The 22,715-nt window shown below is 41.8% G+C and overlaps 1 protein-coding gene across 2 annotated transcripts; it reads right to left on the bottom strand.

The window, feature by feature from the left end:
- Positions 1 to 1,504: 1,504 nt before the first annotated feature.
- On the bottom strand, positions 1,505 to 22,545 carry MFN1 (mitofusin 1). Of its 2 annotated transcripts, none has more exons than XM_065640266.1 (18): positions 22,453 to 22,545; positions 21,831 to 21,952; positions 20,833 to 20,968; positions 18,590 to 18,752; positions 17,821 to 17,945; positions 16,116 to 16,224; positions 14,659 to 14,766; positions 13,796 to 13,949; positions 13,599 to 13,666; positions 8,880 to 9,001; positions 7,291 to 7,417; positions 6,897 to 7,001; positions 6,324 to 6,426; positions 5,172 to 5,401; positions 4,503 to 4,658; positions 3,780 to 3,976; positions 2,419 to 2,553; positions 1,505 to 1,592 (listed from the first exon to the last, which is right to left on the bottom strand). In XM_065640266.1, the coding sequence occupies exons 2-18, from the start codon at positions 21,946 to 21,948 to the stop codon at positions 1,523 to 1,525; spliced, it is 2,226 nt and encodes a 741-aa protein (XP_065496338.1). In that variant the 5' UTR covers positions 21,949 to 21,952; positions 22,453 to 22,545; the 3' UTR covers positions 1,505 to 1,522. The 2 variants fall into 2 exon arrangements, with proteins under 2 accessions (XP_065496338.1, XP_065496339.1); XM_065640267.1 differs by lacking the exon at positions 22,453 to 22,545 and adding an exon at positions 22,154 to 22,445.
- Positions 22,546 to 22,715: the final 170 nt, after the last annotated feature.

The raw sequence follows: 22,715 nt of genomic DNA, 5'->3' as shown, positions 1-22,715 counted from the left end.
AGCAAAGGGGTAGTATTTTTTTTTAATAAATAACTGTAGAACACATGCATTTAAAGTTTTATCTTGATACAATGTCCATAAAAATGCTCCAGAAAAAGAGCATTAATACACATCTGTCATCTCACATACAAGCAGGGTGGGCTGATACTCATTTTTGTATTTCAGTTTCCCTCAAAAACCTCATGACCCCTCATGCATCTGCTAAGGAACATTCCAAGACAGCCACACGTGTGCTAGCACAGTCAGAAACAAACACCCAAACACATCGTGGTGAAAACGGCGTTGTCTTCAAATCATTAACTGCCTCCAGCATTAATTTTTACATCTATTTCCTTTAAAGATAGCCCTTGTTTACCAGAAAATAGCAAATCCCCACATCTTAGTTTTAAAGTTGAGTATTTCATTTAGTCATGTTAACACTTCCATAAAAATATAGAAATATCCTGAGAAGGCTTTCTCTTTTAAAATAAGTTATTTTTTAAAAGTCTAGTTAGAAAAAAGTAGGTGTTGAATAACTGCAGATGGCAACAGCAAAAACTTACGTATTTTTCTTAAAAAGAGGCTTTTGCATTGCTGGAGGTGAGTAAAGGTGAACTCCAAACACCTGCCTTGGGTCTCAGCTAGAACAGACCCGGCCGACAGCAGAACCGAGGGACCGCTCAGGTCCCTGCGCACGAACAACAAACAACTGTCAAAGCCGCCGGGCTCTCCCCGGCCCAGCCTGGCCCCTGCGCTCCCCGACCTGCAAAACCGGAGTCGGACCCTCTGCCCAGCAAACGCCCGTGCGGGTGCTCGCGGGCACACGCCTGCTGCTCACCAAACGGTGCTCTCACGGGCAAATGACCATTTCGCCACTTCACCAGCCCAACAAGCTGGTTGAAATAGGTTTATTTTTACATAATTGGTGCCATCTTGTACAAATGCGGCAGCCGGGGGGAAACAGAGCCTACGGCATTTCTCCAGTGAGTGTTCTGCTGTTTGCCATCCTCTTTCACTTCCATTTGAGGAACTGCTGACCAAAACAATTTCACTTGCTTTCAAAACAGTCAAGAGTCCTTTCCCCTTGCTAGAGTTTGTACTTCATTACGCAAAACCACACACACAAAGCAGCAGCGTCCTCCATCCCTGGCTAATTCCAAAGCAACCGAAAGCAGCAGACAGCGGTAACTGGGATAAGCTCGCTCTCCGTGCATGAGCTCCTGGATGCCAGGAAGCGAGACTTGCCCCTGCTGAACACCACTGAAAACCAGTAAGGATTTGGGTTTTTATTGTCAAGTGCCCAAAAAAATTTAGTGTTGCTCAAAGATCATTTTTAACTTAAAATCTGCAAAGCAAATGTAACAGAGTACCACAGCTCTTAGTTCACCATCCCAGTCCAAACCAAGTTGTACAATAATTAAAAAGTGTAATCAAAGTAACATTTAGCATATAAATCATTTCATGTGACTCCACAGAGAAGTGTCATTTGTAAAATTTCTACTTTGTCCTACAAAGGATCACTGGGAAAGTTAACAATGATATTTTATTTACCCTTTTGAAGAAAATGTTTTGTAAAGCGATCTAGTTCATTCTCAAGGTGAATGGCTTTATTTCTGTAAAACAAAAGCAACAGATTTACTTCAATGCGGTAACATCACCGGTAGAATCAACACCCCTGTTTAATTTCTATTCCTCTATTCCTGAAAGCCACAGCACTAAGAAAACCTGAACAGGAGCTCTGGTCAGAGCCGTGGCTGTTGGGAGCGCAGGAGCTGAGCAGGCAGCGAAGGCTCCAGCTGCCTCCCAAACCTCTGCCAGGTCTGCCCAGGACCTCCCTGGTTCTGGCCTTTTGGTGTTTAACCCGGGAGAGGTTGTGCAGTCGCAGGCCGTCCCACGCTGTGGGGACAGACGTCTGTCCGACTGCGGTCGGGGATGCCCGAGGCCAAGATGCAGCCCACAGCCAGGGGAAAGTGCATGAAACCAGGGCTGAGGCTGCTGCTAAGTCCCTAAACCACCAATTGCTAGAAGTTTCTCTTCTGTAGAGACCAACTGCTGGAAGTAAGAGCAAAACAATATTGCAGTGAATGACTGAGCAGCGTACAGCTGCTCTCCTGTTCTCCTGTGGGGAGGGTTCTTTGGGAAGGTGCCACCCTCATTTACCTGCAGAAGATTATTATTCTTTAGAAAGCCACCTCTCCCATACCACAAAGAGAGAGGAAGGTAAAGACAATCTAAAAAAAGAGTCTTTTTGGAGCTTTGCTGATTCACCTAGGTCGAAGCATGCATTCATTTAACTTAACCAGAGCTGTCCAGTTACAAGTAAAGGCAACCTATTGCGGCACACCTGTCTGCCCCCGTGCCTGCCCCATTTCCACTGGAAAGTAACAGCAAGCGCCAGCCTCCCTGAATTTGTTCACAGCCAGTCGTCCCCAGACTCACCTCAGCTGCCTGGAGTTGCTCTGTATGTTCTCCAGCTGATCTATTTCTTTGGAAAGCCTAGCGATTTCATTTTCCAGGTTTTTCTGGGTAATATCCACCTGCTGACAGAGCCGAGCAAAGGTAGTGGCCATTTCCCTAAAGGGAAAACAAGTTTGTAATCACAATTTACAGAAGTCTGTGCTACAAAAAAAATAAATTAAGAAGATAAAATAAATAAATAATATAGCATTGCAGTGTACAGTAGAACACAGCAATCGAAGTCTCCAGCTGTTAAGGGACTACAGAATAGCAGAAAGCAGGAGAATTATGGGGTTTTTTAAATTAAAAAAAGAAACCTTAAGCATACAAATGTGCACCTCAGTCTATGCCAACATCATGTCTGGCAAATTTTCATTGAGCATCACCAGCGACAAGTCTGAGATGGGGACTCTGGTACCAACACATGCTGGAGCAGCCGAGGGCCCAGCTCAGCAGCAACAGGAGCCCTTTGCGGGGTGGGAGCGCCCTGGACTTGCTGCCACCTGAGCTCCAAGTCTCTTTCTTACACAAAAGACAAAAACACCCAGTTACCACCCCAGGCCGGCAACCAGGCTCTCGCACAGGAGAGGAGACAGCTCCTCTCCTCTCCGCTCCTCTCCTCTCTACTTCACCTCCCTGGAGCATTGGTTTGAGTCCAGCTCTTCCATGTCCTCACAGAGACACACAGCTGCTGGACACAGGGATGATTCTCTTTCCTCTGCTGAAGCTGAACTTTGGATTAGTAAAGAATCCCCTGGGCTACGCTGGAGAGGTGGTCTGCGCCCTGCTGGTTAGAGGTCTCATTTAGCAGGCCTAATTTTCTGAAATAATAATTTAATCAAAACAAACTGTTTCAGCAGGAGAGGCTGAGGGAGACAATCACCCAGGCATTACATTGCAGAGACAGGTGGAAAAGTATTTGGGAAAGAGACAGAAATGGAACAGTTCATAAAGGCTCTGGAAGTTCCCCTTCTGCAGCGCAGAAGAGCCAGGACTGGCTGCTCAGAACTGACTCGAACCAAGCCCTGAGGCACAACAAACGCTCACAATTAGACTGACTCGGTGCTGGGCCAATGCTCATCTAAAAGCAGAACTCGGCCTCTGCTAGAACCGAGCCGGCTCCCACGTCTCCAGAGCAAGGCGCTGGACAAAGCCTACATCTGACAACTAACTCTCACACATGCACGGGGATGTCTCTATGGATCTTTTTAGGAAGTTATTTCAAATTCTTTAAAAAGTTCCTCATAATAAACACCACGGGACACCAGAGCTGCCTTCCCACACCAGGTACAGCCAGTCCCCAGGCCCAGGACACCACGGGGAAACACCGGTGTGACACTTACTGTTGCACCTGATGGCTGCAATTAGCGCTGGTCAGACTGACGATCATCTGCAGCTTTTCAGTAGCATAGTTGACAAACTGCTGTTTGAAGGCTCTCTCTTTTGCTTTAGTGGTCCAAGTCAGTCTCTCATACAGATACAACAAACCGTACATACTTAAGGAAAGAGAGATGAGCTTCCAGCCTATTGTTCTCCAAATCTGAAAAAGAAGATTCTTCATTAGCTTAAGTAAGTTGCCCACAGAATAAAAATCTAATTCCACCCATTTTTTTAATCATCTTCATAGCCCTTTCACCAGATTAGTTTAAGAAAATGTATTATTTCCATACTATTCAGCAGAGCATTACGGCTGTAATCAAATGAGCTGGTGCCCCCACAGCACGGAGAATCCGCAGGGTACAGAAGCCTCACTGCTTTTTAGTGAAGGAGGCAGCAAAGCTCCCACTAAATCCAAACTGAATAGAGGCACCATCAAATCATCCTCTAATTCAGAAACTGAACACAGACATGTGTTCAGGCACAGAGAATATGTCCAACTATGCTCAGAGTAATTAGACTAATTTTCTCTCTACAAACTGATTGCAGGTATCCAGTGTACTACACGCGCTCATCTGGCCCGGTGCTACGAAGTCGATCACACACTTCATGTTGCACCCCAAACGGGAAACACCAGCTTAATCTTTGCCATCACTTCTAGTAGAGGAAATGTTGCTAATGCTACTTGCCACTCCGCCAACAACGATGATGCTCATAGAGGTCCGTGACGTCAGCGAAGCTAAACTCATTACCAAAGGAACCATGAACTCGTCGTGTGACACGCTCTCTGGAGTTGCGGCAGGAAGGCTGGCGGCAGACGGGGTGGTAGCTAAAGGACGAGGGATCTACGAGAGTGGAATACGGCAGCCTAAGTAAAAAACATTAAGGAACTACACGGCAGACCGGTCTTCTTTTATTTTCATATATTCAGGGTCTGATTTACTTTAAGGAAACTCTTTGGCACAGAAACCTCAACAATGCTCCTGATAAGCAGTGGAACTCGTGAGAATTCTTTGCCCAACAGGGGACTGGGTTAGAATAAGGGCTCTGCATAGGACTGGCTCTGTTGTAAGGATCCAGAAGTTATAAATGAAAAAGTTACCCAAAGGCTTCAATCCAAAAGAAAACAAAAGTCAGATAACAGCTACACAAATCTTAGGAAAGGCTTTTTGTTCCATTCTAACCCTGAATATAATCCAATAAAGAGAACCCTCACCAAAAACATTTCACACAACGGAACTGGGGGAAAGGAGCAGCAAGCGTGTAAATAGTAGAAGCAAATCCAGTAAAAGTCAATATATTCTCATCAAGGTAAAACAAGGCACTTCAAATGTCAGCCCAATCTCTGAAGCACTCACTTGTAAGTTTGGATCTGCTAGTCCCAATAGCACTCTCTGAGCTTGTTTAGGACCCAAGAAGCGGCTGACAAGTGAAGACCATCCGAAGGAAAAGTGGAACATGATATCCTCTTGAAAATCCGCACACAGACTATGACAGTTTAGATCGTAGCTGAGGTCAAACCTCCTGCATGGAATTAGCAAGTGGAGCTGATTCTGAACACCTGAAGGCAACAACGGTTTCAGATTTTCTAGATATAAAACAGATTAGTGAAAATGAGTTAACATTTAAAGCTTTATAGCATATTCACAAATAGCATCCTTGCACTGCTGAGCAGTTTTGTGAACTACAAGATCTAAACTGACCAATTTTCTTATTTATTTATTTATTTGTAAAACTGGTGGGCATTTCAGAAGTATTGATCCTAATAGAGCAGGCCATTTATTGCTCTGATAAAAGAATCCTGCAAAATCAACTGATAGAGAAAGCATTGCTTCAAAAATTGATCAAATTAACTGAAAGGCCTCTATCAATGGTGAAAAAGGTAATGATGGGCTAAGAAAAGGTTGGTTTATCCAGCAGTTCTGTGGTACCATACAGAAGGATTTACGATCTTGCTCTGAATCCTTTATTACCAGAAACAGATCCAAAGAGATAGATATGCAATTAAGTTACTACTTATTAAAAAAGTGCAGAAGTACTTTGTGAAACTATCCTCTTTTGTGCTCAGAATCTGGAGGGACGCAGGGAGAGGATTATACTTCAGAAATATTATCTGACAATGTATTTCGTATATCTGTTGTGGAAGCCAAAGGTTTAAATGGGTTTACAAATGGATTAGACGAGTTCCCAGAGGACAGGTCTGTTACTGCTTGCTTAAGCCGTTAATCCAGACACGGTATCTTGGCTCAGGGGTCCCTGAACTGGGGACGGATCTCTGTATTTACCCTGCTGCATTATTCTTCTCCCCACGCATCTGTTACTGGTCAGTATCAGAGACGGGCTACTGAGCTGAACAGACACTCAGTCTTGACCGAGGATGGCTTTTCCTTTATCATTTTGCAGTGTTAACATTAAACCATGATCAGAAACAAAATTCTTTCAAAAGCAAGTTTTCCTAAATTGTCTTCCTTTAAACAAAAAGTCTGAGCATTCCTCCTCCCTCATCTTACCGATCATCTCCTGCTGGGACTGATGCATCGCCTGATTGACTTCACTGGAGCAACGATCAGCCAGGTTCTTTCCCAAACCGTTTTCTATATGTTTGTTCAGTTCCTGAAGTTTCATAAAGAATATACGCCCATCAATTTATATTTAGCTAATCAAGTGCATTATACAGCGCAGAGCTATGTTAAACACTAAGTAAGCTGCCTTTTTTCTTTAAATTTTTTTTTTAAAGTGTTAGGTATTTGCAAGCTCATTCTATTTTTGGATCTATTTCATTTTAGGAGTAGTGAAAATTGTTTATGTAAGGTCTTTATTCACTGGAAGTGAAGACTACAAATCAGGATGTTAGCGAACTAAGGTTTTGGTAACCACTCTAGTGAAAAGACAGTTAAAAGAAAAATTCCTTTTCAAAAACAAAGTGGAAAATATTTTCAACCGTTTCCAGTTTTAGGTAAACAGAAATATGCACGTCAGAGAGCAAAAATCCTGCAATGCTTTAACAAAGTGTCACATAAAATGCTATGTAAATTATGAAAATACAGAAGTAGAAATTAAGGGAAAGATGCCAGAGAACTTACTGTCTTATAGAGCTTCAACACTTGAGGAGAAGGGTGAAAATCTGAATAAAATTCATCAACTAAAACAGAAAGTCGGCAAATCTCATCAGTCATGGCAGAGGAGACCTGGAAGAACATGGTAAATACATAAAACGTTTCTCCTGCCTTTTCCAGTCAGAGTGAAAACAGATCTCTGCATTAACTATTACAATAAATGCTTCAATTACCTGATAGTCAGGAAGGATTGCTGTTTTGAGGTGGGTTTTTTGGTTGGTTTGGTTTGTTTTAATATTGGAAAAGGAATGTACTAGACATTTCAAACGTACTCCATAAGGTGGGCAGGCACCTAAAGGAGCCGCCTCACAGAACAGTCAACAGTGGAATCTGGAAGATTTTTCACACCACCATTACTTACTTTACTTTCTACTTCCTCAGTAACACGTTTGATTTTTTCCTTAGTATCTTCCGTCAAAATGTTGAGCTGATTTCGAACAAAGTCCAACCTGTCCTTCTGATCTTCTCGCTCTTCCATGGAATGGACCCTACCACAGCAGAAAGGAATCACCATCACCAGCAGGAATTCTCCCCGGAACAGAACAAGCCCCATGACCAGGCGGGGACCACCTGGCTGAGGGTTCACTGAGCAGCCAAAAAGAATCCCAAGTGACAATGGCTGAACGAAACAGAAGCACCGCTTCAGAGTGACCACAACAGAGATATTCCATTTACAGGCACATTTAAAGGCTGCACTGAGCGAATATAACCCAAATTCCTGGGTTTTGATATATTTAGGAAAACAGCATTTGGAGCTGGAATTGTTACCATAATTACAACGGAAAAAGGTGGGAGCAGTCTATCCTGATTTCAAAATTTAATGAAGGATAAATCTGATCGGACTGTCCTACTGCTGCTCACAAGCACCACTCAACTATTCCTTAACAGTGACAGAGTCTGACAACCCAGCAAAGCAAAGGAGGGGCAGCAGAAACTACCCCTGTCACAAACAACTCTTCAGAAGTCCCTGATCTATCATTTAAGTAAAAATTGCTTAAATTCTAGAGCAGTTATATCTTGAAGGGCCAGCAGAAACATCGAACAGCAACTCATACTAAGAGGGGCCACTACACAGGCTTTGGCAGGTCGACTGACAGAAAAAAGTAGAAAATCAGAATATTTTCAAACATTTCACAGCATGTTTTCATAGGATCTGACAACGTGAGACAAGTTAGTATGTAAACACGCATTCAGGAAGTGTGTTTGACAGGCATTGTGGAGTCTGTTGAAACATAAAGACACACTTTTAACAGAAGAAGATGGACAGAAAGGATTAGACAGAACAGCAAGTTCATCGTGTATAAGAGAGACAAGAGGCAGCAACAAAAGTGAGGGGAAAAAACCATACAAATGCAAACCTCAAAGAATATATGAAACTATCAGCCAGAGCTGCTATGATTAGCACTAAAAGGACTACAAGAGCAAAGAGAAAATAAAGATATTTACGGATACAATTTGGAAAGGGCAAGAGGCCGAGCCTCTGTTAGTACGGGCTCTTCTCACCCCTTACACTAAGTATTCTAACCCGCTGTAAATTAAAGTTTATCCTCTTATTTATTTTTTCAGTGTTACTGTTAGGAAAAAAAAAACGCTTATGTAAGGCAGGCCCAAACACTTCTGGAATGTTGGATACGGCCAGAAAAACTTAAAATTTCAAACAGTTTTGAAAAAAAATTTGAAAACCCAGAGACTGCCTTTGTAACTGTAAATCAGTAATGAAAAGTAACAAAATCAACCAAGATCCCTATGCAGAAGTCACAGACCAAGGACAAGACTGAGCAGTGCAAGTGAGCAGTAGTAAGACTGACACACCAGAAAAATTCCTTATTTCTTATCAAGCAAGAAAAGTGAATTTTAAAGCCCATAATGGCCCAAGATATCACCGGCATAGAAACGGCTCCTCGGAGGATCTGGATGAACCGAAGCCAACCAGCTTTCCAAGCAACCTACCTTTTCTCTGCTGCTGCTACGTTTATGTCGTCCATAATGTTTTTCACAGTATCTATTATCTGTTTAGCTCTGATAGTGTGCTGTTCAAACTTGGTTTTCACGGCTGACTGCGAGATACACTCCTGCGAGGGGCCCAAGCCACAACACATTACTGCAATTCCATGCCAACACAGTCAGGAATTTCACTCTCAGAAAGCACATGCTGCTAATTTTACCATGAACTTAAACCAACGGGAAATAAAAAGGGAGAAAGCATATAGAAATTAAAAAACAACAGAACTGAAATCTCAAAATGAGTCTATAGCAGCAAATCTGTACCTTCATGTTGATTCACAGTAATGTGCATAGGTTTTTATTATTTTAAAATAAATTAATAAAGAAAAAAGAAAACTCAGATGAATACATAAGATAAATCTAGCTCCTCAGAATATTTTTCCAAACTACATCTTCAAAATTATAAATGTCTAACATGAACGCTGGCAATATTGCCTAGCTTGAGTTTTCTTTCTTGCAATAAATATTCTTAGTTTCAAGAAGCAGTTCTGTCAATAAAATTTGACATGCTCATGTCAACACTGACCCTTCAGGAACAAAATATATAATTAGGAATAAGAAATAAAGATTCTCTCGCAGGATTAAAAGAAAATTGTTAAGTAGTCCTTAACATATTAGCTTAGTTGCAGATTACTGAGGTGTTAAATGAGTAGAGAATGCTCTAAAGACACAATTTCTAATCAATCTGCAATCTTGAATATTGCACAGCGATTCAAAAACTACAGGACACTGATTGAAAAGATACATAAATGTTCAATGTGGGAAAAAGCAAATCAACTGTGATAAGCCATAAATTAAGTCTTTGACCTTTTTTCAAGCAAGAGTTTTGTAGCCAATTAAATGTTGCTGGAGCTCAACCTGCGCTAAGTCACCCTAAAGTAGCAACATCATCTGTGTTTGAGGGGAAGAAAACAAGCAGTGAGTTTCCTTTTACCCAATCTGTGAGGTTTTTAAATTGTCTCGCACCTCTGGATGCACCTTTCACAGCACAAACAAGTTGAGGTTGCTTTTACAAGACTTGCCTATGACCTGAGCATATGCTGTAATAACACATTTCAGCTATCTAAAAATAATAGAACAAAAGAAACAAAATGAATAAAATATTTCCTGTTCCTCGATGAAGCAGATCTAGAAATCAGCAATGAAAGGCCAGAGTTTCATTAATATCAGCACACTGTAAGAGCTAGACTAGACACAGAGGAAAGAGTCTTCCCAGCATTAGTGTGCAGTAGATAAAAGGATGACAGTCACAACGCAATCAGAAAATCCGAGTTAGAGCACTAGGAAAAACACAAAGGTTAGTTAAATTACTGGGAAAGGGGGACAGCAGCAGCTTTGCTGTTAGTCTGTAAGTAAGTATTTATCGAAACAAAAAGAAAAGGTACGTTTCAACAGCATAACCAAAACCAGTTACCTTCCAGCCCACTTCCAGTACAGCAAGCCAGTCTGTAAGCGCGCAGCTCGCTGCCTTCCCGCGGCGGCAGGGAAGGGCTCGGCCGTACCGCACTAATTCAGGCTGTGTTATTCACTCCAACTCACAGCCAGAATGACTGTTCCGCCCTGGCTCCCTCCTCCCCACACCATTGCTGTTGTCAGTTTTCTGAAGAAACTTGGGAAACGTGACAGCAGGCACAGTGGGATCTGCTTTTATGCAGAAGATCCCCTAAGGACGACTGCACACAGGGCACTGTGCGTGCACTTTGCTGTTTCCATAAGGCATTTCTATGTATCTCCTTGTAAAATTTCGCAAAAAAGATACACATACTATTTTCTGTTATTCCACAACATAAAAATTCAGAATTGATCCATTAATCCAGTCCTTTCAGACTGCACATCTTATTTTCTTTGTTGTAATACAGCTGATATATATAGTAACAGCACTTTTAAAATATACTATGTGAACCTCTCAAACCTGAACTTCATCACTGCTTACAAGTGTTTCTAGCAACACCTAAACCAGTTTTGCTTTTAGTAACTTTAACTACCCTATGCTTTGCAGAAGAACATGCTATATCTATTTTTGGAATGTCTTTTGCCCTCACACAAATGTCTACAGAAATGTAGTTACAAACCTTTCAAAAATGTTCCATCTTTTTCCCATATCACAACAAACTAGCACTGATGGGTTGTTTCTATATTTTTTTTTTATTCTTGCTATACCGAGCTCCTTTCAGTTCTGGGATGAACAGGATTTCCCATCAGGGAACTGATACTAAAATCAGGAATGTGGAAATATTGGAGAAGTAATGGCTCCTCCCCTGAGGCCTCGTGGAAAAGAAGCAGCCATCCAATTTTAGTGAAGAGAAAAGCAGGGCGAGAGAATCCAGGAGGAGCAAAACCAGCAGATACATCCAGTGGGAACATGGATTGAGTGGATGGGTTTATAAAGGAGGTGATGAGGTAGCTCAGAGATGTGAACTGGGTGAAAAAGTGCAGGAGACGTTTGGAAAGTCTGAGCAGGGCACCTGAACGAGGACAAGGAGCTGAAGGCAGGACAGACAGACAGAGGCAGAGAAGGGGTCAGTGTCTGACGAGGGCAGACAGAGGCATCTGTGCTCTCGTCCCTTCCCTTTCACAGACTGGAGCACAATCCAAGAGTCTCAGGACTCGTACTCAGGGCTGTGCAGCACCCAAATTGGGTCTGGCAGTGCATAGAGCACAGTATCAAGTAGGATTTCATTCCCAGACTGAACACAGAAAATTCTACTTGATGTGCGATATTCTTCATTAATACCTGAGCTAGTATAGCCTAGTGTTGTAAACATAACTGACACCAGCAAACTATTGTCATCAGTCGCTTTATCAGCTCAAGTGACAGTCATTGGAGTATTTGGTCTGAATATTTCGGACCTGGTGAACCGTTTAGGTATCAGCCTTGCTTTAAAAGCAAACAAAATGCCATTATAACTTAGGAAATTGCCCACAAGACCTGAATGTGCTGCAACATCAGACACTTAAAATACGAATTGCTTTGGCAATCTTAATTTAGCACATGTTGTCATGCTCTTTAAGTGATGTGATCACACTCCTATTCAAAGCCATTCATTGTGATTTCAGGATGAAACACGGCCAAGCAGGGGAAAACATTACAGAATCCACGCTCACTGTGGGAGTCGGAAGGTTTGCAGCAAACCAAACAGAAAATGTGAAAGAAGAAAAAAGATGTTTTAATGCCATTCAGTGCTGTCACAGAACTGGTTTTTGTCCCTGCTTCTGCCAAAGAAACTTGTCATGTCTGTGACCATGTTATGGATGCTTCTCATTTTGGTGGCCAGCTTGAGACTGTGACATCTGATTTACAGATGTGCTGAGCGCTCACACCATCACATGATTTAACAAGTCATCCATCCATCTTCATCTTAAAATATCCAAAGTGCCGAGTGCTTAACTATAATTACAAAAGATTTTGTCAAAAAAGCTTTCGATACAGCACATGGCAAAATATGTTAAAGAACAATGATTGATTTAGAAGCTTAATTTCCACTTTCTTCCTACGGGTTGAAAGTTTCCTACTGAAGTTCTAAGGACAGAAATTACAAACAAAAACTCATGTTTGGCTACAACTAGAGACACAAGCGAGAAATTTCATGCCTCATGGACTCAGGCCCTGCTGGTATTCTGAACCAGTCATTTCAACAACTCAGTCATCTATCGTAAGAATATGGATAAGGATTAAATTTAAACTTTAGTCTGCTTATGCAAGACAGAATCAAGCTGTTGTTTTAACACCTTTTTGATATACACACATAATTCCATTACTTGGTTTTGCTAAGGTCAAATGGGCTTGCTTGTAATGAGAGAAGAAACACTTCTCAGAGGCAGTTTGATTATTTTTTTAAATATACTGAGCAAGGAATTACTTGTTCAGGCACACGAGAGCCATCCTGAGCATTTGCTGTATACAAACTACAGTCACATGTTCAGGCCCATGTTGCATGATATAAACCAAAACCATCAAGGCATATCCAAAATGCCTCCTTAAGACATGCAAGAATGGCTTTAATTAGAGTTATCAAACTCATCAAGACTAATAGAACCTATCACAAAAAACCTATGCAACCGCCTAGCCAGTCCTACTTCTGAAGAAACTGTGAAGTCCAGCTATGAATACAGGTAAACAGAGGGTGAAGGATGGATTCTGTACAGCAACAGGGATCCAAAAATAGCATTAGTGTTCAGGAGTATCAGAGCTAAGAGGTGGATAATGGTGATAATTTCAAAACTCTGGCTTTAAAAATGCAATTAAATAATTAGATTTACATTGGCGAAACAGATTTTCTTACTATTTGTGTCCTGAATAACAATGATTCATTACAATACTATAACTTCAGAGAGAAATAAGGCTTACTACACAGCAAATATTTCACATCTCATGGTTGTAAGTGATAAACTCCTGAGAGCACCATCTCTTTTCGTATTGGTATTGAGATCTCACAACACGAGCTACGAGTCCAGTTTTGGTCCCTTTCCACATTGAACAATACTTATTTCTAACAACTACCTGCTGTTCAAGGTGAGAACAGATGAACAGAGCCCACAGACAAGGCAAAGCTGTCACATGAATACCTTACACTCCACTTGTTAATACGAGTTACATTCAGTAAAATTAAGCTAAGCTACCTTTGCATTGAAAAACAGGCAGTCTAAAAAGCCCATCATAAATACCTCAAATATCTGCTCAAAATGTTGAAATTCTTGGAATCTTGTTTGAAATCCTTCAGCAAGGGCTCCACCTGTGAAACATAACGGATCATAAGGGAGAGAGCAACACCTCACAACAGTGACTGTATATTAAATATTTTTGTTTATCAGGTTTTATGATATTTTTCTGTATTTGAGGAAAAGCAAGAGTTCCTACACACCACCCTCTGGCATTCCTTGGGCCTTCTGTCTCCTGGCACTCAGAACTTCTTTTGCTGAAACAAAAAAGATGCGATTCCTCGCTTCTACAGCGTCAATAACTTTGAGCTCATCAACTAGAAATGTCAGACAGCGCTCCATGTGCTGCCTGCGTACCTAAGGAAAAGGTAAAAAGCTCATGAGAAAAAAGCAAAAATTGAGTCATCATCAAATCAGAATGTCAGAGTCAGAAACAGATACCGAACAACCCCTTAGAGAGCAGCTGCCTTCTCACCCTACTGATGCTTGCAGCAGCTGCTTTTACCCATCTAAACAGCCCTGGAAGTAATGATACTTTCTTCTGCGACTCTCGGTATTTATGTCAGTCGGATATCTCAGTCAGTTACTGGGGTAACCACTTCATTGCCCTTTTACAGAGAAGGAAGTGGCACTGCCAGCTGGTTGCTATCGGGCAGACCCGCAGAGCACCCCAACCTGTTACCATCCAGCACTGCACTTCACCAGCTACTCTGTGCACGTACAAGTGTGTAATGCGTGCCTTCGGGCTGCATTACCGTTACAGGAACAAAAGAACATTTAAAGCAAGCTTAACTGTGAAGCAAAAAGGTTCTAAACAAGCTTCCTGTTTTATTACCTGCCTATATTGTAGTTTGAATTGCAGGTTGCTTTTTGCTCTGAACAAGAAATAACTGATTTCCATTTTCTGACCAAATAACTTATCCGATTTTACTAATAAGACAAAGCTGGTGGTTTCATATTAACAACCATATTACCTAGGCAATTTAGCATGCTTTTATGCACATGGATTCTTTATAAATATATATATATTAAAATCAACCAAAATAAGAGCCATGAAGTCACTCACATCTTCCATATATTCTGGTTCTGATGCGGAAGCATCCCATCTATTATTCAAGATGAAGATGTTTGGCTTGGAAAGTCGTTCATTCACTTTATGGAAAAAATGTTTTTCCTGAGAATTAAAGCACAAACAGAAAACTCCCTAGACATCCAAACCAGAGTCACACATTCTTATGTAACAAATTCCGAAGTTTTTTAAGAAGTTTCCTATTAGAAAGGATTCATTAGCATTAAAACTGTCCTGGTTTGGTTAAAAACAAGTTTCTCTTTTAGTGAATTTCCCTGTCAACTAAAGTCTTCTTGCTAACTGCAGTTTTCCTGAAAGTTAGGTACATGTTTTGGTAGACATAGCAATGGAATGCAAGGTCATTGATAATGATGCATCCCGCGAGATGTGCCAGCAGGAGGTGAACTGAAAATTGACCAACTAAAGTATTCCATCCCATTCACGTCATACTTCATATAAAAGTGGGGGATCACGACGATCTCGTCCCTTTTCCTTATGGCCGACATTGGGAGAGGACCTTGCGAGTTGTCCCTGCGAACTGAGGCCTACTGACAGACTGAATCCAGTTCCAGTTGGCTGCAGAGTCCAGTCCAGGACTTCGGGTGCTGGCCCTACACCTGCCAGAGCAGTTGCCGGGACTTTCAAGATTGGTTTTGTGTATTTTGTATTATTTTCTCTATTTTTATTGGTAGCATTAGTAAATCATTTTTAATTTTTCCAGCTCTCTTCTCTCTGTCCTTCTTTCCCTCCCAATCGCCTGTCCTTAGTGGGAAGGGGGGAGAGGGAGGGGCCAAAGGGGGAAGGTGGGGAGAGGAGGTTAACAATACATCTGCCATGGTTTTATTGTCACCCTGCAATCAAACCGACAGATAATTGGCACCCAATGTGGGGCTCTCCACATTGCACAGAACCATGCAACATGAGTGCTTATTGAGAGCAACTTCTTCAGAATAAACACAGTCAAACGAGGGCAACCTGTGGCACTTGTCCTCAGCACAAAGTGTATCAAAGGAATTCACCCTCTTCTGAGACAAGAACACATGAGGAGCCAGGCAAATTCAACTTCCTTCACCTACTTTGTGTATTCTACTGAACTTCTGGATGTGAAATACTCCATAATTCTTTGATAATATAAGTGTCTTCAACTGACAAATATTGACAAATTGTAAAGCGAGACAAGCACCACGTTATCCATTTATCAAAAAAGAAACTGAGATAGAAAGGACAAATGTGGTGGTCAAGTCAGAGTAAGCAAAGCTAGTAAGAAACTTGGTTCTCCTTTCCTTAGTGAGGGATACACATTATTTCTTGCCTCCCAGTCCCAAATTCTGTTCAGAAGATCTAAGTCCAATGATTCATGGGAGCTTCAGAAAAGGTCTAAGAGAAGCCATTTCAGTTATGGAACTGTTGAATATTTAAATGAAGAAGTATCATAAAATCACTGCACATCATACCGTGTTCATAAGAGTTGATTCGGAATTGGCAACCAAGACAAACACGTCAGCATCTAAGCAGAATTTGTCAATCCAGCTGTCCAGTTCTGTAGTGACATCTGTGCCAGGGCTGTTGAGAATAAAAAACACAAGCTCGTATTTACACAGCAAAGGACTATTTGATTTTTCAAAACTGATAAAAATAGAATGGGATTGCCTAAGGGCCTTGTAAGAAGATACAAAGCTTTATCGCTTTAGACTGATGCTTACCTCAGGCTTACTGCAAACATAGCAAAAGCCAATTACCATTTCGCATTTATCAGTCACTCGCTCATTGGACCATCTACTCATCCCAAAATGCAGTTTCTAACAAATAAATACGCAAAGCATAAAAGCCAAGGGAAGTGACAGGCAGTTAATCAGATATCCAGGCAGTCTCACAGAATGGTCCACCTCCCTGTATCCCAAGTTTTCCATTTTAATCAAACAGGACGATTGTTCATAAAATATTTTTCCATTAATAAAAACCTACTGTAAAGTGATACGCTATGCAAGCTGTGCATAGATTTAATAAGAAATAAAAATGAAGTTTTTTAAAAGTAAGTGGAATACGAAAGAACATCAGGTCATGTTTGCAACACCTCAATTACTGCAGGTTCAAATTTGCTCTATTTAACAGTAAAACTATTCTTTTCTCCTTACAAGTACCTGTTCTCTCACATTTCGGGCTGGTTTTTTTTCCCTCCTTATGCTTCACCTTTAGCAACCAAGAGCGTGCAGATCAAATCATGCCTTACATAGTATGGATGCAAGGATTCCCTCTGGGCTTCCAGCATCCTTATGCTAAGACATGTCCCCCCGGAGACAGCACAACTGCATAAGCTGAGAAATCCAGAAGCGTCTCAAACGAACCAGCTCCCTGTGCCGGCCAGACTGGTGTTCTCTGCCACTAACACAGAACCCGAGCTTGCACCCAAGAAAAGAATGACTAACTCCAACTGATTTCCAAGGTGCAAGATTAGAGATTCAACAAAAAGCACTGCAATTTATCAGAACACACTCTGGATGTTATTTTGCTGCATATGAAGAAATCATACTAACAGATTCACTCATACTTGCGTGAATTGCCATGAAATGCAATCTATATTGATTCATACATTAGGTACAGATCACCTAACAGCTTCAAAAAATATGACCAGGTCATACCGCAGTGGCCAGGGATATGAGCATTTGACATAGACAAAGCAACAGGTTTCAGAATTCTTTAAATACACAACCTGTAGGAAACGCTTGCCCAACACAGGCACACACATCCAACAGTCACGATTATGTTTTGAGGTCACCTATTGCTTTGATATTAGGCACTGCAACTCTTAACAGAAGCTTTTAAAAATGAAGTCCAAATTGCTTATCCTTCACGTGATCAGTTTGAAGCATTTAAAGACGGTAGAAGGGCAAAAGGTTGTTGCTGCAGCAACCCAACTCACACTTCCAAACCATTTGTTTTAAAGGTAGCAGTATCCTCAGCCAAAAGCTGGTCCCTTATTCAGCTCAGTCACAAGACACTTGTCTGTTCCAACTGTTACAAGGCCAAAATCAGTGGGGTGATGACAGGCAGCAGTATATACAAAGAACAAACTGTGCTCTCAAAAAAAAAGCGCCTTCCAATAATTTTGCAACCAAACCATAATCAATCAGTAAACATTTACTAAAGCAAAAAACATACCTGTCCACTAAAACCAAATCATCTCTCAACAGGGCACACTTTGACTTGGGCCAAAAGACATGGACGAGACAGCCAGCTTTCAAATCTTTATCCATGTGAAGTGCATGAGCAAGCTGATTGACTGTCTACAGAGAGCATGAAGAGAAGACAAACATTAACATGCACCACAAACAAGTCGGCAAACCAGTCTAATTTGGTTCTCAAACCAACCTGGATAGGACCTATCTTGAACAGGAAGGATAACAGAGTTAATACTTCCTACTGGTGAATATTTGCAATTTCTTTTAAAGCTCTTAGACTCAGCATCTAAAGAACAAGTTGTGCATTGAAACCGAGGTGTGATTTTCTTTGGAGTGACAAAGCGGTATTCTCTACAGGGCTAGAGTGTGTGACACTGAACGTCATTGTGAACCTACCTCAGAGGTTTAACACATCAATGTGAGCACTTAAATAAGCTAAGCGATGTAAGGCCGAGTAAGAGGCACGTTCCAAATCCTTAACAAGTAACAGAACTTACTCTCAGTCCTATAAAAGTAAATCACTCAACATACACTGTGCTACAAGGCACATATCAGTTGTTTCTCTGAAATATCCAAGACTGTGAAGCAGACCATCCCAATTTGTTAGTTATTCACTCCTGCATCAGGAACTTAACAATGCAGAACAAGTTAGCCTTACACTTTCGTTAGACTTGAAATCGTTGCTAGAAGACACATCTTTTCAGAAATGGTTACTGTGAAAAGTAGCATTGATCATTCAAGCACGGTACCTTGACACTCTTCTTTTCATCTGATCCTTCTGTCATAAGATACGCTTTATCTCCATCTGTCCCTTCCACACTGAGAAAGCAGTTGGTTGTATGGCCAATCCCACTAGGAAGCACCTTATCCCACAGCATTGCGTTAATTACCGAACTCTTCCCGCTGCTTGTTCTAGGGGGAAAGAAAATCAAAGCGCTCTGAGGCCGGTACAGCAGCACTACATGTACCTTTGTCTGAACTCGAACGCACCCCGATTTTGTTGCATCAGCCCCGCATGCTGGAAGCTGTTTCGGGTGACAGAGCTCCAAGCCAGTGCAGCACAGCTTTCCAGAACACAATAGGGAGTGCAGGAAAAGTTTATCTGAATAGCAATTCCCAAAATCTTTCTTGGTATCAATACTGCCTATCCAACCAAGAAAACCTAAATTAACCAAAACGGTGTTGATTAAAAGGAACTGTTCACCAACTCAAGATTCTGCAAGAACGTAAAGTTCTCAGTAATGTCCTATTTCACATTAACCCTCTACCCCTCACCCATAAAAATGTGAGGTTTAACTATTACGCAACACTATGAAGTAACTTACATAGACTATAACTCATTTTAAAGCTAATTCTTCTGGAAAAACATTTTAGTGCTCACTGTACGACATTTTACAAATATATTAAAAATGTCAGAGGGAGAGTTGAAGTCTTTTTCCTGTGCTGAAATTCTGCCCTTTGCAAAAGCTACTTTTATGACACATCACGTTTGGTAAATGTACTCAACTCTCAGCTTCTAACTGTGAAATATCAAGGCTGAGACAAAACTAATTTCTTTTTCCCAGATCCTTTCATTGTTTTCTTTAAACAGCTGAACTATTTTTAGCAAAGGGAAGGTAAGACCAATGTTGTACACATTTTTACCAATATTTTTACCAATAGAATTTTTAGAACTAAAACATGAAGACTCGTACTCCAGAAAAACTATGTAATCACATGCGTAATTTAAGCACAGAAAAATCAATTTTCCTGAAGCAAAAACGACTAACAAACAGCAGACTAACCACACACATAAAAGCATTTGAAAGCCCTGGAACAGTAGTCTTTCAGAAGGACTTCACTATTTTATATCTGACTTCACATGCAGTAAGGCATATTTTCATAATCTTTCTACAACCTCGATATTTTATAGCAACAGAATGGCACAATGTTTAGAATGCAGGTATTTATTGGAAGTGTTAAGATGTAATCAAAATTTCTCACTGAAAACTTAAGACTTTTCCACTCGGATCAGACTGAAATCCAAACCACAACACATACAAGCAGTGACACATGAACCCTCAGTGCTTTTGGTCTAACCACCTGACAGCATCTCTTTAGAATACTTCTTACGTAGTAACACATTTCAGCTGCAACAAATAGATTTAACTCCCTTTATTCCTGCTGCAAAAATAAAAAGATATAGCTGAGATGATCCTAAGCTGACCCAATTTAAAAATTTTCAAATCCTGAAAAGACGTTCTTTTTTAGAACAGAAGTGAATTCAAATCTCCCAAAGTTTTGGAAATGCTACCTAAATATGTGAAAGGCTTGGTCTCTAGTAATAACATCAAGGACTGTGAACTAGAACTTTTCCTAATTAGTGATTCAGGAAAGCAGAAATTCAGCTTCATTCAGATTGATCGGCCAGTCGTATGGTACATTGTTACTGTTATCTCTTATAATCATCACACAGATCTGTCAAACTTACAACACAACTAACAAGGCAAGTGTCTCAAACTGCCTATTTTTCTTCAGCTGCTTATATGTGGAAGCATAAACAGCTCCAAGTTTAGTTTGTTGGTCCTTGCGATCAAACGCAAAAGTTCTTAACAGTAACAGCCCAGTAAAACAGAGATATTAAACAAACAAAACCATCACATTAAAAAAAGAAAAGCCGTTTTGGAGAAGATGATGACAAATTCAGACCTTCCTAAGTCAAATAATGGATCTATACAGAGTAATTATTTTACAGAGCTTATCAATGAAAAACATATAACAATACATACATAACTAATCTACAGTCATGAAGACAGCACCAAAGAAATATTCACCATCAATTAGATAAAGGTGAACATGGCTTTAGGTATTATATTTCAAATAGTAATTTTACAATGAAGCACTAATTCTAGTGCATTTAAATTAGAAATACAGTCACTAAGCCCTGCAAGAAAAAAAAAAAAATATATTAAAAAAAAAAATCCAACTAAGTTCTGGTAATTCTGTTCATTACCTGCCAAAAAACGCCACTTTCATGTGTCTCCGTGACAGCACCTCACCGATGACTGCTAACTTTTTTTTATATGTCTGTATTTTTGCTAGTTCATCTTCTGTTGCTACATGTTCAAGCTCTGGATTCCTGTATGTTGCTACACACAGAAAAAGAATAACATAAAACCAATCACATATAGAGTACACGTGTCAGGATACAAGATACAGATCATCGGCACCTCACATGCCAACAAAGATTTGTGTAGGTTGCAATTATACAGCAATAAGAAAACAAAACAAACAAAACCCCACTACAGACACTGATATTAGCCCTTGTCGTTTGACAGCTCCGCCACAAGCACTTTTGAAATCATGACATAAATCACTGCAGATAAATCAACAGCCTAACTGCTGGCTTTAAAAATCTATTCAGAACTTGAATGATGCTCTTCGACCCACCTGTGACCACAGACTGCTGCACCCCGTTCCTTGCGACACCTGCCTCCCCCAGAAGGGAACGCCAGGACCTCACATGGATCCACCAGCCAGGCTGGGTCCTCCTGTCTCTGCACAGCTCACCGGGGCGATGAGCAACCAACTTCGAGCGGTAACACACGCGTCTACACGTTGCTAAAACTTCTGATGGTGTAACCAGAAGTTCTTTGCATTACATCATGTGGATCTACTTTCCTACTAAATAATGGGAGAACCGGTTTGTCCTTCTATGCAAAAGAAACTGCAACAGGACTATAAATGCTGGACTGGTTACGCTTTCACCCTCGTGGAAAGGAGGTTTTGCTACCAGTCTGACTGATGCAATCGGATTTTCATACATGTAATCATCGTAGGCGTCCCTGATAGCCTAAGTTGAAAAAATCAACATCAAATGAAAAATGTGACTATTTCTGAAGGCATATGTTTATACAAACAGCACATCGATGTATGTCATACTGTACATTGTGCTGCTGTAAAACATATTAAAAGCAGCAGACGACCCTTGTGTTGAAGAAGAACACTAACCTTCCACAAACGTTGCTCCTTCGGTGACATAGTCCAGCAGCTGGTCGAAGATGGCAGTGATCGTCTTCTTAGCCAGCACAAAGTGCTTCAGCGGAGAGACGGCAGCGTCTGCCATCATGGAACTGCAAGGAAAGTTACATAAAAGTGACCGAAGCATCCGATGCACCCAGTTACACGGGAAGTCACGCGCTTCTCACCCAGATGTTTAAAAACTAACAAAACGAAACTCAAAATCAAAACCCCAAACCACAAGGAATATCAATAAGCTTAGTTTACGCTGGTTCCATTACCCTGACAAACTCTCCCCCCCTCGCCACACACACCGACTGCGGCTCACGACGCCCGGGAACTGGTCTAATCCGATTTGGTGCGGGTTGTTCTCGAAATACGAGACTTTCCCCTCAGAAAACGCCGCTCAGAACCTCCCCGCCGCCCGGAGGTCAGCGCTGTCCCCTCGGCCCAGGGCGGACAGGCCCGCGGCTCCGCTCGGCCGCCCGGCAGGCCCTGCCCCGCCGCTCAGGGACAGGGCCAGCGGACAGGGCGAGCGGTCAGGCCGCAGGGGCACCGAGCGGCCCTGCGCGGCCCCGGTCCCTCACAGCGCCCCGGCCCGTCCCGCCGTTACCCGGCAACCGCCGCGCCGCTGGCGGGGCCCTGCCCGCCGCTGGGCCCTCCCCGCCGCCGCCGCCTGGCCCGCCGCCGCCGGGACGGGGGCGGACATCACTTCCGCTTCCGCCTGTCCTCACCCCGCTCCCGGCCCCGCCGTGAGGGAGGACGGGGGCCGCCATTTTTACTGAGGGCGCAAGGTGCGGGCGGGGGCAGCCGCCATCTTCAGCGAGGGCAGAGGAGCGCGGGGAGCGGCGGCTGCTCCTGAAATGGAGCCGGGCT

Source organism: Caloenas nicobarica, chromosome 8, assembly GCF_036013445.1.
Source record: "Caloenas nicobarica isolate bCalNic1 chromosome 8, bCalNic1.hap1, whole genome shotgun sequence".
NCBI classification, from domain to species: domain Eukaryota; kingdom Metazoa; phylum Chordata; class Aves; order Columbiformes; family Columbidae; genus Caloenas; species Caloenas nicobarica.
This window is presented reverse-complemented; position numbering and strand designations above follow the sequence as displayed.

Coding starts and splice junctions, on each gene's coding strand:
- MFN1 (XM_065640266.1), bottom strand. CDS start 21,948: ATGATGGCAGACGCTGCCGTCTCTCCGCTGAAGCACTTTGTGCTGGCT. Junction 7,418..8,879: donor GTAGCAGCAGCAGAGAAAAG/GTAGGTTGCTTG, acceptor CTGCTGTGGTAG/GGTCCATTCCATGGAAGAGC. Junction 2,554..3,779: donor TGCAGCCATCAGGTGCAACA/GTAAGTGTCACA, acceptor TTTTCCCTTTAG/GGAAATGGCCACTACCTTTG.